At 41.4% G+C, this 16,995-nt stretch overlaps 1 protein-coding gene across 1 annotated transcript; it reads left to right on the top strand.

Annotated features, from left to right (window-relative positions):
• The first annotated feature begins 5,556 nt into the window (after positions 1-5,556).
• coro1a (coronin, actin binding protein, 1A) lies at positions 5,557-15,872 on the top strand. Its single transcript, XM_083976636.1, has 11 exons — positions 5,557-5,686; positions 6,946-7,149; positions 8,581-8,703; positions 8,811-8,940; positions 10,595-10,776; positions 11,755-11,874; positions 13,358-13,462; positions 13,609-13,754; positions 14,653-14,710; positions 14,821-15,036; positions 15,698-15,872. The coding sequence occupies exons 2-11, from the start codon at positions 6,952-6,954 to the stop codon at positions 15,788-15,790; spliced, it is 1,371 nt and encodes a 456-aa protein (XP_083832762.1). The 5' UTR covers positions 5,557-5,686; positions 6,946-6,951; the 3' UTR covers positions 15,791-15,872.
• Positions 15,873-16,995: the final 1,123 nt, after the last annotated feature.

Here is a 16,995-nt window from a genome sequence, read left to right as displayed (position 1 = left end):
ACGTAAAAAAAACAAAAAACAAAAAAGAAACTGAACGTGCTGCACTGGAGCGCACGTAGAGTTTTTACCGGACCGGTTGTTCTGTTGTTTTGTGTTTCCGTGTTTTCTGCCACTGCCTCCTTCTTTGTGTGTCAAGAGATGAAGACGGAGGATGATGAGGAAGAGGAAGAGGAGGAGGGGGTTCATTCCTGAGTGCGTTAGCAAGAGTTTACTGGCTTCTAGTGGTTTGGACCACAGGTTAGTTAGAGCGTAGAGTTTTTATCGGCCTAGTTTGCACCTGAGCTCAGTGCCAATGAAATTCAGGCATTAATGATGAGAGAGAAAGAGAAAAGATTTGCACATGTTTACAAACGGTGTCGTTGAGCGGCTTTTACTAATTGCCAAACTTGTGAAAGTTATTTATTACATTGATGAGAAGCTCACGTGATAATAATGTACATGTTTTAACACTGAAACGCCACCGTACGTACGTTACCGTGGCAGCAGCGTCTGCACTTTGACTTAAACTTTTAATTGTTCCTGAGAATTTCAAATGTTTTTACACTGGGAACTCAACTCTAAACCCCAGATACAGTAAAAAATCAACAGTAACAACAACCTACCTATTGGCACATGCTCTGTACAAAACGCTTAGATTATGAAAAGTGTTTTATTTATTTATGATGCTTTGTGTGTAGTTGTATTTATATAACGCTGACAGAGATAATCATGTGTGTCTGTCGGATGCTTAAGCAGTTTACGTTGCTGCTGTGCAGGATCGCTGGCTGACAGACGAAGGCAGAGGTCACAGAGTATCTTTGTTCAAATCCCCGGGATTAGCTTCTCAGATTCTCTCTTTGCATCGATTTGTGAATCAAAAAAATGAAGCTTCTCTTCAGAGGAAGTCGTTGATGTTAATGTTTCTTTTTATGTTCTTGAATGAACACGACTTTGTCGTGTGTTTACTTTGACGCTGAGCCCGGATATTTATTTTATTTTATTTTATTTTATTTTTTGCAGGGCTCAGGGTTTTTTATTGCCACTTTATGCTTTTATTCTTTGAATGCACTGCGTTTGTGCTCTGTGACGGAGCACGGCTGGACCTGCACTCTTGCACGTGACGCAAGTCTATTTAAAGTTGCAGGAGTGTTTTATTGAGCTGACGTAAACGGAGCAGGAATGAACCCCCACGCCCCCTCCACCTCCTCTCCCACCCCCCCACGCCTTCTCTCAGTTACGACTTCTAGAGTAAAAAGTGGCCGTCGCTCGCTGCGTTCGCTCCTGCTCAACACTGGTGGCTGAAGCCTGACTTCTTTTTTTCTGTTTTCTTGATGACATTGCACTTGTGTCCCATGCCAACAGTCGCAGCCGCCCACTGACGAGCCACAGTACCGATCCCAGCAGCCCCTCCCCACACACTACACACACACACACACACACACACACACACACACACACACACACACACTTCATCTTGCCAAATGTCTGAGGTGTAGCACGTCCTCTGCTTCCTTCCTGTGCCATCACTGACTCACAGGTGGAGAAAGATTTCCCACGCTGCACTGCACTGCACTGCACCCACCACCACCACGACCACCACGACCCCACCCCACCCCGCTCCTTTTGCCTCGATAGAAAGAGTCAGAAAAACTGTGCGTCCGTCTATCCCCCCCGCCCCCCTTCGCTCCTCCTCCCCTTCGCTCATCATCCCCTCCTGTCTGTGACCGTGGTTTAATGTAAAAGCTGAAATTAATGTATTTCTGGCCACTGAATGAAAAACTGAGAATAATGCATGAAAGTAGCCGTGAAGCAGAAAAAGCCGACGTCTCGGTGTTTAGCTAATCGTTTTGTTCATTGTAGCCGTCCACAGATGACTGTGGGGAGGGTTGGTTATGGGTATCGGGGTAGCTGGGGTAGGTGGGAGGTGGGTGTAGAGGGGGGGTGTAGGTCACCACTACTATAAAAGGGAAAAATGGCTGAACAGATCAGATCAGAGGCAATACATCACTATCAACTAAAACTGCACTGTTCATCATCCTCAAAAAGGGCTTTGGATCAAAGTAAACTACAATTCTGAATCATATTTAAAGTCCATATAAATAATGTAAATATATGTATGTAGATTATATATACATACAGTGCAGAGGAAATATACCCTTACTCATTTTTTTGATACATAACATAACATACATACACAATAATACAGTATGTTAAAGGAAAGAAACACTAAAGATAAAGAAGACGAAGACGAAGACGTGGGATTTCGCTGGTTGCCATAATATGTACAAGCTGCTGCTCTCTGTCTCTTTGGGCCAAAGCGAGACAGGAGAGGGGGGGGTGGGAGGGGGGAGCAGTGGCGGCTCGGTGCGGTGCTTCAGATTAATATCAAAGACGTGTGTTTGCTTAGCTCTGTCCATATGTATGTGAACAACACAGAGAAAAAAAAAAAAAACTGAAATTGGTTTTCAGTGCTAATGTAGAGTTGTTTGACCTTTTGTGACCCTAACTAAGAATGCTTTTGATCATTTTAAATGTAACCACTTTTATTTATTTAGCTTTTTTTTCTTTTTTTATTATTATTATTATTAATATTATTATTATTATTATTAAGACACGTGGGTAAAGACGCTTTGCGACCATCGCGGGGGAAATCTTGGCGGGCATGTGAATACCTCGTGACTACCACTGGTCTATCTATGCATTATCAGCCGAAGGATACGTAACAGTGAAGTCAATTTGTGTTTGTTTCAAAAAGGAGAAAAAAAAGAGAAGAAACAGAAAAGAGTTTTAACAAAAAAAGAGAAAAGATAAGAAAAGAAAAGAGAAACACACTGCTCTCTGATCCCAGAGGGCTTCACTCCAACATCCTGGGTCTCCCACTTCTCAGGGTGCCATAACAGTAGCTGTAACATCGGAGGGGCCCGGACCTCCGCTGTCTGAAACATGGACGCCAGACCTCGCTCCACCTCCTCCTCCTCCTCCTCCTCATCCTCCTCCCCCGGACAGAAGGAGAAAGAGAGAGAGAGATGGAGGAGGTGGAGAAGGAGCGACTCTCTGGAAAACCATGTTACAGTTGTGGAACCTGGCCAGAAAAATTGGTCTTTGTCCTTTTTTTTTTTTTTTTTTTTTTTTCCTGTGTCTGTTGTATGTTAAATGAAAAAAAAGAAAAGAAAAAGACATGATGTATGAAAACATCACTAACGTTTTTTTGTTTCGTTTTTTGTTTTGTTTGTTTTTTAATATTAACACAGGTGCCGGATAGCCTGTTAATGACCTGTTTATAATGGATTACCTGTATTGTTATATACCGATTATTCTGATTACTGTTATTCTGTGGATCCTAATAACTGACACTGGTCTATATGTACAGATAATGAGACAAGCCCTGTCCTTTAGGATGAAGGAAAGGAGCTTTCTGGAGGGTCTGTCTGTTATCGTTTCTTTCTACTTCTATCTACTTCTACTTCTTCATATCCGCTTTGCCGCCCGCTGTGACATTAGTTTTTAATGTCAGAGGAGTGAGTGTGGCTCCATCTAGTGGAGCTCCACGTGCACTGATGCAGGCGTTACTGTAGCGAAACTGCAGCCACATGAACCCAGCTGCAGTCACTCTCTAGGGTTGTTGATTTATACCCCCCTCTGCTCCCCTGTATGTGTGTGTGCGTGTGTGTGTGACATGTGTGTATGAGCTCTCTCATTCCCTCTGCAGAACCCATACAAGCATGAATCTGTTCTGTTTTATGTACGGTTTACTTTCTCCTGCAAACCCCCCCCACCTCCCTCCTCACCTCCACTCCCGAGCGCTACACATCATTATCCGGTCTGTGTGTTTCGCAGATGAACGCGCACCACCGACGCAGACAGACACACACAGTTTGTTCCTGTGCTGTGCTGTAAGTTCACACGTCCGTCTCTCCGACTTTAGTTTCCTGTGTAACAGACAGGCTCTCACACTCCTCAGTCTCCAGCAACGATTGTGCAATAAACTGAAGTCTATATTTTTAAAAAAAACAACGCCTGTAGGATGATTTTTTTATTTTAATGGGGTGTGTGTGTGGTTGTGGGTGAGAAGAAGTGTGAGGATTTACGGCTATTTGAGTGTTTAAACATGAAATTAGGGCGAGTTACAGTTACAGTTCAGTCTGTGTTGTCAGTTTGTGCTCCAATTATTTGGTGAAACAACATTTAATGACTTCTTTGAGGCTGATTTTTTGCCATAATGCTCATGAGACTACACACAAGTACTGATATATGCGTGCACATGTATAATTAGGAGTGCCTATAGGTGACACAGGTCGTCAGGTAGTAAAGAGAAAAGTTTTTGTGAATGGCTGAGTGCTATTGTTAAGATGGATAGCAAATTCTCCTATCACCACAATCCCTATAGTCATAGCAGTAGGTTCGTTACCTTTAATTATCGGTGCATGTTGTTTTGAGATCAGCGGGGCAGAGACGTGAGCTGCTCAGTGAACACAATGGAGGTGAATGGTACAGGTTCACAAGTTGTGACCTGCACATTCACCACGCTATGAGATAATCATGTATAGTTATGTAACATTACGACACATGAAGCAAATACGTGTCTGGAATGTAGATCTGGCTGCATTTACCTCGAAAACAACTCTGTCTTGTAATGTTACATCATGATTATTTCATAGCGTGGTGAATGTGCAGGTCACAACTTGTCCACCAGAGCGTTTTGCAGAGAGTTGTTGGATTGTGTATTTGATGAGTTTGATGAGGGACAGGCGACCTGTACCGTTCACCTCCATTGTGTTCACTGAGCAGCTCACGTCTCTGCCCCGCTGATCTCAAAACAACATGCACCGATAATTAAAGATGATGAACCTACTGCTATGACTATAGGGATTATGGCGATAGGAGAATTTGCCCAAAAAAGTTGAACTATCCCTTTAAAAGGTCAAAGCAGAGGTCATCAAGATTTCCTGACCTGTGGTGCAACTTAAAAACACTGGTGCCTACATTTCCCATAATGCAAAGTCTTTAAAAGTAAGAGTATGTATAGTTTACATTGGGTTTATCATTGGAAAACGTCAGTCAGTGTTGGTTAGCTGTGAGATTAGAGCTCAGGGAGAAGATTTCTTATATTTTTGGCTCCTCAGAAATACTGTAAAACAAAAACAGAGGTGAAGCAGATGGAGGATGATGGAGAGATTTCTTGGATCTTCTCTCATCGTGTCTCAGTCGACGCTGCATCCAAACTGTTCACCTCTGTGATGATGAGGAAGCTGCTGCGACCCGGTAACTCTCTTCAACTCGTCATCGTCATCGTCCCTGCAGACTGAGACGTGAAGGTGACACCTGCACACACACACACACACACACACACACACACACACACACACACACAATCTCAACGTGCATTGTTTCTGCTGTCGATACTAATCTCACCGAAACATCTTCCTCACGCCTTTTCTCTCTCTCTCTCTCTCTCGTCGTGTTCTGCAGTTGTTGTGTTTTTTTCAAATGTCACAGGAGACACCTCCCACTTCCACCTTCATTTGAAACTCTCACTTCCTCTCCATGTCGTCGTCGTTGTCGTGTGTGTGACTGATGTACTTTAACCTACCGTCTTCGTCGAAGCAGAGCTCATTCTGGTGGCAGGGCGTTCGGTTCACCGCCTCATCATCCTCATCCTCATCCTCATCCTCCTTCAGCTCAACCGCCCCCACGACGCGACTCCCAGGTACAGTAGACCTCATCTCTCATGCAACATCTGCCTGTTAACTCTGTCTTGACCAACACCTGTGAAACATCTGTAATCTATTACACAACAGCGATAAAACTCAGCATCTTTGTTCTGGTGGCCTTGTTTCAACTTAGTGAATTGTTTCCTACTTTGTCCCGGCCCTGTGTGTGTGTTTTCCATCACAGCAGATAGAGTCAAAGTGATAGGAGATGGGTGGAGGGATGGAGAAGAGGAGAGAAGAGAGGGGGTTGGATTATTAACATGCATTTAGGCTGCTGATAAAATTACAGCTCGCTCTATAAAGGATTATTAAATTAGGCTCCAGAGCAGCCAGAGAGGTCTTGTGATGCACATGCAGCAAAACCGAGGGAAGGCTCTGAGTCTGAGTCGGAGCTAAGGCGCGGCTGCAGGTTTCAGGAAGTCAAATAAATCTACAAATGGAGGTAAAGCAAAAACATATTTAGTGTTTAGTATTGAGTTTTTTTCCTTTCTTGATTTGTTCTGGTTCTGCGGCTGAATGACGCACGCTTTGTGTTGTTTCGCAGCTGAACTTTTCACTGTAAATGGTTTGATTGTTAACGGACGGATGCATGCATGATTGTGTGTTATAATGCGTTTAAGCAGTAACTTTTAAACGTATGGATGCCTGTGTGGGAAAATTCAGTGACAGCACGAGTGCGTGAATGACAAATTAGGCATGAAAGGAAGGTTAGTGGCTTTGCAGCTCACTCTAAAGGATGTGGTGTAACTGCAGCGTCGTACAATTCATCATCCTCCTTGGAAAAAAACAGGCAGCATGTGCAGCCAGAGGATGATAAATAACATCGTTTTCTGGTTTTTGGGGGTTTTCTTTTTTTTTAAACGTCTTCTCCAACACTTCACTTCATTGTGCACATTTATTTCAGCAGCTACACACACAAACACACACAGTTCCACATTAAAGAGAGAGAAGGGCACAGAGCAACCAGTTGCAGACAGACGAGAGGAAGCAGTTGTGAAAGCTTCGGCTTCCTCTTTTTTTTTTGGTGCAGCTTTTTCTCTCTGTCGTGTGTCTTTCAGCTGTGTCGTCAGCTTCGTGTCTGTCGGTTTATTTCCACATGAAATCAAAAAAGAAGCAGCAGAGAAGCAGCAAAAGGTCAACGTTATTAACACAGGGAGTCAGATCTCAGGCCACAGTTTGTTTTGTTGTGTGTTTTTTGTGTTTTTGCTGCAGCCTCAAGTCTTTCTGCTTCTGCTTTGTGTTTCTCCTCCTCCAGTTCACCATGTCCAGGAAGGTTGTGAGGACCAGCAAGTTCCGTCACGTCTTCGGTCAGGCTGCGAAAGCCGACCAGTGCTACGATGACATCCGAATCTCCCAGATGACCTGGGACAGCAACTTCTGCTCCGTCAACCCCAAGTTCGTGGCCATGATCGTGGACGCCAGCGGCGGCGGGGCCTTCATGGTGCTGCCCCTCAGCAAGGTGCGTTCACAGCAGGAAACACACACATAGCCCTCCCTCTCGAAGAATAAAGACAAGTATCACAATCACCATCTCTGCAACGGCTCTGGTGCAAGCTGTTTTTTTTTTTGGTTTTGGTTTTAACACCACGCTCGCTTCAAAATTTGAATGTCGCCCTGTCACCATCACTCATTCAGCTGAATAAGGAAGTTTGATGCCGACTTTGAGTGTTTCTACACGTCACTCGCTCCCCTGCTGCTGCTGCTCTGCTGCTGCTGCTGCTGCTGAGAAGTTTTCACCATATTAGGAGTTCAGTGTCAGCTCGCTCAGGGCAGGATGTGGCCTCAACACGGTTCTTCTGCAGCAGCAGCAGCAGCAGCGTTCGCGACAGTTTGCAACTTCTTTATTATTGTATTTTATGGCTGCCCCCTAAAAAGGAAAAAAAAAAAAAAAAGTGAAAACATTGCGGTCTCGTTAACGGTCATCGACGCGTCTTGATGTGTGTGTGACCTGACACGAGCTTCATCAGGCTTGTGAATTGAATACAGTGGAAGTTTGATATGACCTTATAAGGCCTTTGGAGAGGGAGGGAGGGAGGTATTAAAATGAGCAGCTGCTAATGAGCACCTGTTGAATTGAAGTTGAATCCATGTGTCCACTTCTCACATTCATTAAATTTGCAGTAAATCATTAAGAATTATTTTTATTTCATCCTCCTGAGAAGTTTCTGACAAAGACAAGATGTACTGATGAGTGGCTCCAGGTCTTATCATACTCTTATATATTCATCCTGGCTGCTTTTTAATGACAAACTGCATATTCTCTCTCTTTTGCAGAAGTTACATTATTATTATTATTCACAGTCTTATCTGTCAAGTTTTATAATATTCTCAAGGGAAACAATGAGTCAGGGGACGTGGGTGTGAAGTTGGATCAGTCTGATTTGGAGGTAAATATTGAGATGATGAATATATTCTATCTGCTTCAACAAACCACAATCAGACTCTCAGTGGGATTGATGGAGCTCAGTTGATTATAAAATGTTTTTTAACTGCTTGAAATGAGTCGTCATGATGATGAGTCGGAGAGAGGAACCATGGGATCTGGTCTCCTCTGCTCCTCTCTAACCCGGTTACTAGAAAATTAGGAGTAATTGGAGGCATAGCTGTGGAATTCGTATCAGCTGACCATCGTTCAGCTTCATCCTCCCACCTTCACCACATCATCATCCTCCTCCTCCTCCTCCTCCTCCTCCTCTCATCACAGCTGTTTGCCACTCTGCAGCTCCTCCATGTTTTAACCTTCTCCCTCCTTCGCTCTTTGTCTCTCTCTCTGTGTGTGTGTGTGTGTGTGTGTGTGTGTGTGTGTGTGTGTGTGTGTGTGTGTGTGTGTGTGTGTGTGTGTGTGTGTGTGTGTGTGTGTGTGTGTGTGTGTGTGTGTGTGTGTGTGCAGACGGGACGTATCGACATGTCCTACCCCACCGTCTGCGGCCACACCGGTCCCGTCCTGGAAATCGAGTTCTGTCCTCACAACGACAACATCATCGCCAGCGGCTCTGAGGACTGCAGCGTCATGGTGACGTATTCACATCAGTACAACAACAATAACAACAGCAACAGCAACAACGTTTCAGTTTCCAGCTCAGCGTGACCGGACCTGTTTGTGTGTTTGTGTGTGAGCAGATCTGGGAGATCCCTGACGGCGGGCTCGTCACCTCGCTCACAGACCCCGTCGTCAAACTGGAAGGCCACTCCAAGCGCGTCGGCATCCTGAGCTGGCACCCCACCGCCCACAACGTGCTGATGAGCGCAGGTAACACACAAAATAATTTAGTAAACTGAAATAAAACTAAGAATGACCATTTCTGAATAAAAACTACAATGAACAATGCAGAACTAACTCAAACTAAACTGAACTGCAGATTTTATTTATTTATTTACCTTTATTTAACCAGGAAATCTCATTGAGACCTGGCGAAGGTAGCAGCCATGTAAAAATCAGTCCATACAAGATATTTCATTTCATAACCTTTATTTAAACTCTGAGATATATTGAGGACTAACCTCATTTACAATATAGCCGAGATGAAACACAAAGGACAGAAGACAAGACATTTGAAACATACAAAAACATAACAGAATACCAGAATTTAAAGGTGACTAGGGTAAATTGAAACATAGTTAAAAGCAGGAGCAGTTAGAGGTAAAATAAGATGTAGTTATGGTTTTAAATTGTCCCACTGATAAAAGTGAGGTAAGTTTCAAATGATTTTGCAGTGTTCCAGGTTGTAGGTGCACATAAGAGAAGCTGGTCTTTCCAAGTTCGGTGTTAACATAGGGAACCTGCAGTGTGAGCCAGTCTTTTGAGCGTGTACGGTAAAGAAATAAACAATAAAACAAATCTCAGATACTCACACACAGTTCATACGAGAAAGACAATGACACTCTTCCCTCACTGCATCATCTTAGTTTTAGTTTTCTTAGAGATGACTAAAGCTGCAGGAAGAAAACGCCACAGCTCAAGATGGGACGACATCGAGTACGAGCCACAGGGAGATACGAGTGAATGTAACGTGATAGGAGCATTTATGGGATGCAACTAAAAGGGGAAAATTCCCACAAATTTGGAAGTTCATCTTCAGAGGTCTCACAGAGGCTTTCTCCTAAAACCTGAAAAACTAAACTTAAATAAAAACATCCGGTAGTCAATTCCTCGAAAGTAAAAACTAAACTAAAACTGCTTCGTCACTCGTTGAACTCACTAAAACTAAACTGAAATAAAAAAGTCAACTTATATAAGTTATAATAACCTTGGCTCACACAGATACAGAGAGCTCCCGTGCAGTAATGTGGTTTAGTGACGAACGTTCGACAGCTCACAGATGTTCTTTGCTCGGTGATACTCGGTGACACCTCCGTCAAACAGGAAGTGGTCAGAGCCTCCGCCCCTCTCGCTCTTCGCTCTGCTGCAGCTCTGAATCACAGTGTCGCCACTACATGGTTAAAACTGATAACAACCTTGAATTGATAAGAATATATATATATATATATATATATATATATGTAAAACTTTTTTTTTTTTTTACCAGTGTAGATGATATAAACTCCATGACAGCAGAGTTATGTAATCAGTGTCAGGTTGGTGTCATTGTGCTGCAGCAGATAAAACACTATTGGGTTATCTTTCCCTAACTGAGGTTAATATACAGGACAAACATTTGATTTATTGAATCTGTGATAAATCATATTATTGTTATTGTATTATTATAGTATTATGTGGCTCTTTTCTCTGTTGCCATAGCAGCGGCCACTGCTGCTTCAACAGACACTGTAAATTTAAAACATGTCACCTGCCGAGGAAGAAAAATACATATTAACTCTGATGTGCAGACTGTTTCCCTGAAGTGCATTTCATTTTAACTTTTTTTTTAACACTCACCACCGTCTCCTCCGTCGTTTCCACGCAGGCTGTGACAACGTGGTCATCCTGTGGAACGTGGCGTGCGGCGAGGCGGTGGTGAGGATCGACACCGTCCACCCCGACCTCATCTACAGCGCCAGCTGGAACAGGGACGGCTCCCAGATCCTCACGGCCTGCAAGGACAAGATGCTGAGGGTGCTGGACCCCCGCAAGGGCACCGTCATCACTGTAGGTGCCCCCCCACCACTACCCACCCGTTAACATCATTTCCAATCAAAGCCATTAAAATTATTCAGTTTACTAAAATATAAAACAACAAAACTGCGACTTTTCTTCAACATTTGATTATTTAGTGTTCTTACATGAAAAGTTACTCATATTAGAGCCAAAAGAGCTGGGAAGTACATGTTTAAGACTTAAAATTTCAAGTTTAAAGTTGCAAATTTGCAAAAAAAAAAAAAAATTGTGACTTATAAGTTGAACATTCTGGCTTTTAAACTGAGAAATTTACCCCTCGCCCCTTATAATTTGTCTTTTTAACTAACAATGGCCCCCTTAACACTGTTGTGTAATTATAATATCATGACTTTCTAACACTTTAAAATAAGTACACACTATTAAGCATTAGTTAAGCATTAATAAATACTGATATCTTCATTTATAACACATGAATACTCATTAGTATGTAGTTTATAAATACAGTTAGTGCTTATCAGTGATGAGTAAAATTTTTTTAACTGTGTTTATAAACTACATACTAATGAGTATTCATGTGTTATAAGCTTAACTAATGCTTAATAGTGTGTACTTATTATAAAGTGTTACCCATGACTTTTATAGTTTGTGAGTCAGTAGATTAAATGTTTCTTTAGTGAAGTATGAAATAAAACACCATTGAATGTAATTATTGTATATATAAAATCAGAAATCACTGTTGCTTGTTTATCTCATTCATAATCAGTGATTTCATTATTTATTTAGATTTTTAGTTCTACAACATGTTAATAATGACAATAATCATGATGCAAGGAGGATATTATTGTCTTTTTTCTATGATAGAATAATGAATAATGTGCATATTATTATAGTATTATGGTATTTCCTTAAGTCAGCAGTAAACCAGTAGAAACCAGAGTGTGAGACATGATGAGTTGACAGGCGTTGACAGCGTTGTTGCCTCCGTCTCTGCTCCTCTGACTCCAACAGGAGAAGGAGAAGCCTCACGAGGGCTCCAGACCCGTCAGGGCCGTGTTCGTGTCCGACGGGAAGATCCTCAGCACGGGCTTCAGCCGCGTGAGCGAGAGGCAGGTGGCGCTGTGGGACCCGGTGAGTTTCTCTTTCATCTTAACTCTCAGACTCATCTTCCTTATTCTTCCTCCTCCAAGCTGCTGAAACATGTTTTATAAACCTCAGAAATAAAGTTACTGCACAAACTCAGCGTTCACTTGAAAACCGTGTGGGTGCGCTCTGACCAGAACTGACAGCGTCGGCCTAAAAATATATAAACACAACCCTCACTCAGCTGTCATCACACCATGATTCAGACGTTACTAAATTCAGATCATTCAGCTTGTGTAGCTGAGGAAATCTCTCTCTCTCTATGTGAGATGAGTCTGTGTTGAAGTAGGAGCCAAAAACATGTCAAATTGCATCACTACACACTAATTAAACATTAGTTAAGCTTTAATAAACACTTAATTCAACATTCATCAAGTATTATTCCTATATTGATACTGATTGGCTTGTATTTTATTCATAAATGTTTAACTCTGCAATAATAAAGGATAAACCCATTCATTAACCATTAGTAAATATTTAACTCATAGTAAGTGCAGCATAAATGTTCATCTGAACAGTTTGTTAATATTTTTAACAAACTGTGTAGCTGAGGAAATCTCTCTCTCTCTCTCTGTGTTGAAGTAGGAGACAAAAACATGTAAAATTGTTTCACTTTTGAATAACGACACACTAATTAAACATTAGTTAAGCTGTAATAAACACTTAATTCATCATTCATAATGTATTCTTCCTATATTGATACTGATTGGTTTGTATTTTATTCACAGTGATAAATGTTTAACTCTGCAATAATAAAAGATAAACCCACTCATTAACCATTAGTTCATATTTAACTCATCATAAGTGCAACATAAATGTTCATCTGAACAGTTTGTTAATCTTTTACTGACACTTAATAAATTATCTTATGAACCTCTGACATCTCCTTATTATAATATTTGATTATACATGCTGAATCACTGTTTATTTAGCATGAAATTACAATTATTACACATTATAGATGAGCTAGTTAATCTAATGTGTGTAATAATTTACATCTGATGAAGTTTTTCTATAAGAAATCAAAGAAACAAAATTTGAAAAGAAGTGAATGGGAATTTGTATTTATTTATATTTATACTGTATATAAATCAGCTGAATATAAACTCTGTAGTGTCACAAATTCAGATCTAGAGTGAAACCTTCTCCTCTTGCTACATGGAAACAGCTTTTTACTCCACTGTTATGATAAACAAAAGCGCAGAGTGAGGTTTTAAGCGATGAGTCTCGTTGTTCAGATCTTGACAGTCGCACCTGTGAGTCATGTTTTAACCAGGGGAGTTACTGGGTGTAATTACTCCGCCTGCGTTTCCCCACCGCCGTGTTTCAGCACGAAGGGCGGTTCTGTTTCTGTGTAATAACCCACATTAAGCTCCTGACTCACCTGCAGCAGCTACTTCTATGTACATGTATTTATTTCTTTATTGTTACTGAAGCGTGTGTGTGTTTCTGTGTGAATTTCTGTCAACAGAAAAACTTCAAGGAGCCGCTGACCCTGCAGGAGCTCGACACCAGCAGCGGCGTCCTCCTGCCGTTCTTCGACCCCGACACCGGCGTCGTCTACCTCTGCGGCAAGGTGGGCTGAACTCACTCAGTGTGTTGAAATAACAATCTCACCTGCACACACACACACACACACACACACACACACACAGACACACACACCTGAACACGTGCAGCTGCTGACCTGTTTGTCCATGTCATGTCCTCGTCCGTCCTCAGGGAGACAGCAGTATCCGTTACTTTGAGGTGACAGACGAGGCTCCGTACGTCCACTACCTCTCCATGTACAGCAGCAAGGAGAGTCAGAAGGGAATGGGATACATGCCCAAGAGAGGCCTGGAGGTCAACAAGTGTGAGATCGCCAGGTAACAACGTTATAGACAGAAATGTTCTTTATGGTTTGATGCTTTTTATGTTTCATCTAACGGCGTCATCAGGTGAAAATCTGAATATGCCCAGTCCCTGCAAATCTAATCAATCTAAACTGCTGCCCTTGGTGTTTAGTGTTTGGCCTTTAGCCTTTACATGCTAATACACTAAATTAAGATGCTGGAACATTTTAAATATTGTACGCTACCTACCTGCTTAAAGGGATACTTCACCCAAAATCGATAATTCACCAATTTTCTACTCTCCGTCATGCCAAGGAAGGGTTTGGAGAACTTTCAGAGTCATCAAAACGCTTTAGGAGTTCCAGGGGGGGTCCGGCTGACAACGGATTTTCATATACAGTAATGGCGGTGGATAGAGTTCACTTTTGAATCGTCCAAAACACACACTATGAAACACCCAGATACCTCCATACTGCTCGTCTGTACTGACCCAAGTGTCCTGAAGCCGCCTCATGAAAAAGTTGTTCAGAAAATATTAATTTGATCTCTGTTTTAAGCTGTTGTTCTTTCGTCGTTGTAAACCATTGGATGTTTGATGTAAACACGGAAGAACATCTCACAGCAAATCTCATGCAGCCACTGGGAGCTACTGCTACAACAAGGATAAAAACAGAGATCACATTCATTATCTGGATGTTTCTTAGTGTGTGTTTTGGACGATTCAAAAGTGAACTCTATCCGCCGCCATTATATGAAAATCCGTTGCCAGCCGGACCCCCCCTGGAACTCCAAAAGCGTTTTGATAACTCTGAAAGTTCTCCAAAATTATCGATTTTGGGTGAAGTATCCCTTTAACCTCCACATGTTGACTTGACTTTCCTCTTTAACTGACCCACTGATGAAAAAGCTAAATGAATTTTTCTGTCTTCAGGTTCTACAAACTCCTCGAGAGGAAATGTGAACCCATTGTCATGACGGTGCCACGTAAGGTAAAGTTTAAAACAAAGTGATCTGAGTTTGTTGGGTCTGGGTTCGTTTGTGTATTTCTGTCTCTAACACACATCTAACACATTCTCTCTCTCTCTCTCTGCTTGTGCAGTCCGATCTGTTCCAGGAGGACCTGTACCCGGACACCGTCGGTCCTGAGCCCTCGGTCGAGGCCGACGAGTGGTTCCAGGGAAAAGAGGCTCCTCCTGTTCTCATATCTCTAAAGGAAGGGTTCGCAACGACCACCAAGACCAAGGAGTTCAAAGTGCACAAGAGTCTCCTGAAGACCACGGTTGCTTCTGCTGGAAGTCCACAGGACAGCAGCGGGGTGAGACACGTTGAACACTAACTGACAGAAAACAACTGGATTTAGGCTTAAAAAAAGAACAAACGTGAATCGGTTTAGATTAAATGTGTGATTAAAGGTCCCATGGTGTATAAAGGTAGATGTCCATGTGTAGTTTGATTATAGATCAGGCCAAGGTTAATATTAATATGGCGAAAAGCATCAAAGCCTCAGTCCACAGAGAAATTGCACATAGAAACTGAGCTGTCAGGACTTCCTGTGACTTTGTGATGTCACAACAACACAGTCACCAAGCCCCGCCCACCTGGACCCACGATACAACACTTACAGGATTTAGTTTCGCTGAGTGTTTTGTTCTGAAATCTGCTCTTTTTTTATTGAAACAGTAAAAAAAAATTAACAAAAAAACAAAACAAAACAGTCAGCCAATCAGAGGAGAGACTCAGAGCCTCCTGTCTTCTGATTGGCTGACATCAACCTGTTGTTACTAGAGCTCCGGGAGAAACTGAGAGAAGAGATGTTGAGATTGTTTTCCGTTCTTAAAACCATAAATATATCTTCTTATGAATGTAGAGTAACTTTACAGTCAGATGCTGAAAATATTTTTAACTTTTACTTTAAAACAATTCACAACCTCTCCAACATCACATCGTAACTCTCTGTGAATCTCTGTGTGTTTCAGGAGGTTCAGTCGTTGAAGAAGGAGGTGAAGGACCTGAAAGCAGCGGTAGAGGAGCTGACCAAGCGTGTGAGTGAGCTGGAGACCAAGCATTAAACCAGAGAGGCTCCACAAACAAGAAAAAAACAAATTTAAGATGAGAAGTTGGGAGAGACGACGACAACGACGAAAAAAAAGACGACGAGGAAACTTCCGATTACCGTCACACAAAGGGAGGGAAACAGGCAGCAGGCGTCATTACAGCGGTTTCTGGGAGGGTGGGGGCTCGAGGCTTGAATTTGTTTATTTGGTTTGATCGGTTTTTTAAAAAATCCCTTGTTTTAATATATGCTTTTAGTCTGAAATAAAGTCTTCTGTGTTTCAAAATTTACATTTGGACTTTTTGTTTTTTTTTCCTTTTTAAAACACACGACACACACACGCATTTGAAATTTGACCAACTTTTAATCATTTGCATTCATCATCATCATCATAATACAAAATGAGAAACAAAACAAAATGAGATAAACAATAGTTTTATAAAATGCTGTGAAATGTCATGCGGACGTTTGTCATCAGAGAAGTGCACACACATTCTCCCGTAGCTTCTTCCGACCTTGTATAGATATCTATGTTTGTATGTATAAAAAAAAAAAACATTAAAGGTGAAAGAGAAACAAACAAAAGTGAAGATGAACAACAGAAGCAAACTGGTTTGACCCAAACTATACGTAAAATATATAAGACACTAGTAGTGCATCTGATTTTTTTTTTTCCTATCAAATCATTTTTCTTCCAACAAATACATTTTGATATTTTCACAAATCCATATGTGGTTCTTTAAATGTTTCATGAAAAGCCAGAAAAAGGAGAATACAAATGTTTCAGAAAAATGTCCTTAACCTTTTTAGTTCTACTGTTACAAAATGTTGTAAGTTTAATTTGCATTTCATATCGCACTGCAAAAACTGAAAATCTTTCCAAGAATATTTGTCTTATTTCTTGTCAAAATGTCTCATTTCTAGTCAAAACGAATCTCTTTCCACTTAAAATAAGACTCATCACCTAAAAATGAACTTGTTTTTAGATAATTTTCACTTGTTTCAAACTAATTTTCACTTGAAATAAGTAGAAAAATCTGCCAGTGAAAGCAAGTTTTTTGTGCTTGTAATAAGAAAGAAAAACTTGCTCCACTGTCAGATTTTTCTACTTATTTCAAGTGAAAATCTGCTTGAAAGAAGTAAAAAGTGTCTAAAAACAAGCTACTTTTTATGTGGTGAGTCTTATTTTAAGTAGAATGAGATTTGTTTTGACTAGGAATA

The sequence above is a fragment of the Trachurus trachurus genome, assembly GCF_905171665.1.
Source record: "Trachurus trachurus genome assembly, chromosome: 8".
Lineage (NCBI taxonomy): Eukaryota > Metazoa > Chordata > Actinopteri > Carangiformes > Carangidae > Trachurus > Trachurus trachurus.
This window is presented reverse-complemented; position numbering and strand designations above follow the sequence as displayed.

Bases quoted from the DNA above. Each gene is read 5' to 3' on its own strand.
- coro1a (XM_083976636.1), top strand. From the start codon at position 6,952: ATGTCCAGGAAGGTTGTGAGGACCAGCAAGTTCCGTCACGTCTTCGGT. The intron at 13,755-14,652 runs GTAACAACGTTA...TTCTGTCTTCAG, and splicing joins AACAAGTGTGAGATCGCCAG to GTTCTACAAACTCCTCGAGA. The intron at 15,037-15,697 runs GTGAGACACGTT...TGTGTGTTTCAG, and splicing joins GTCCACAGGACAGCAGCGGG to GAGGTTCAGTCGTTGAAGAA.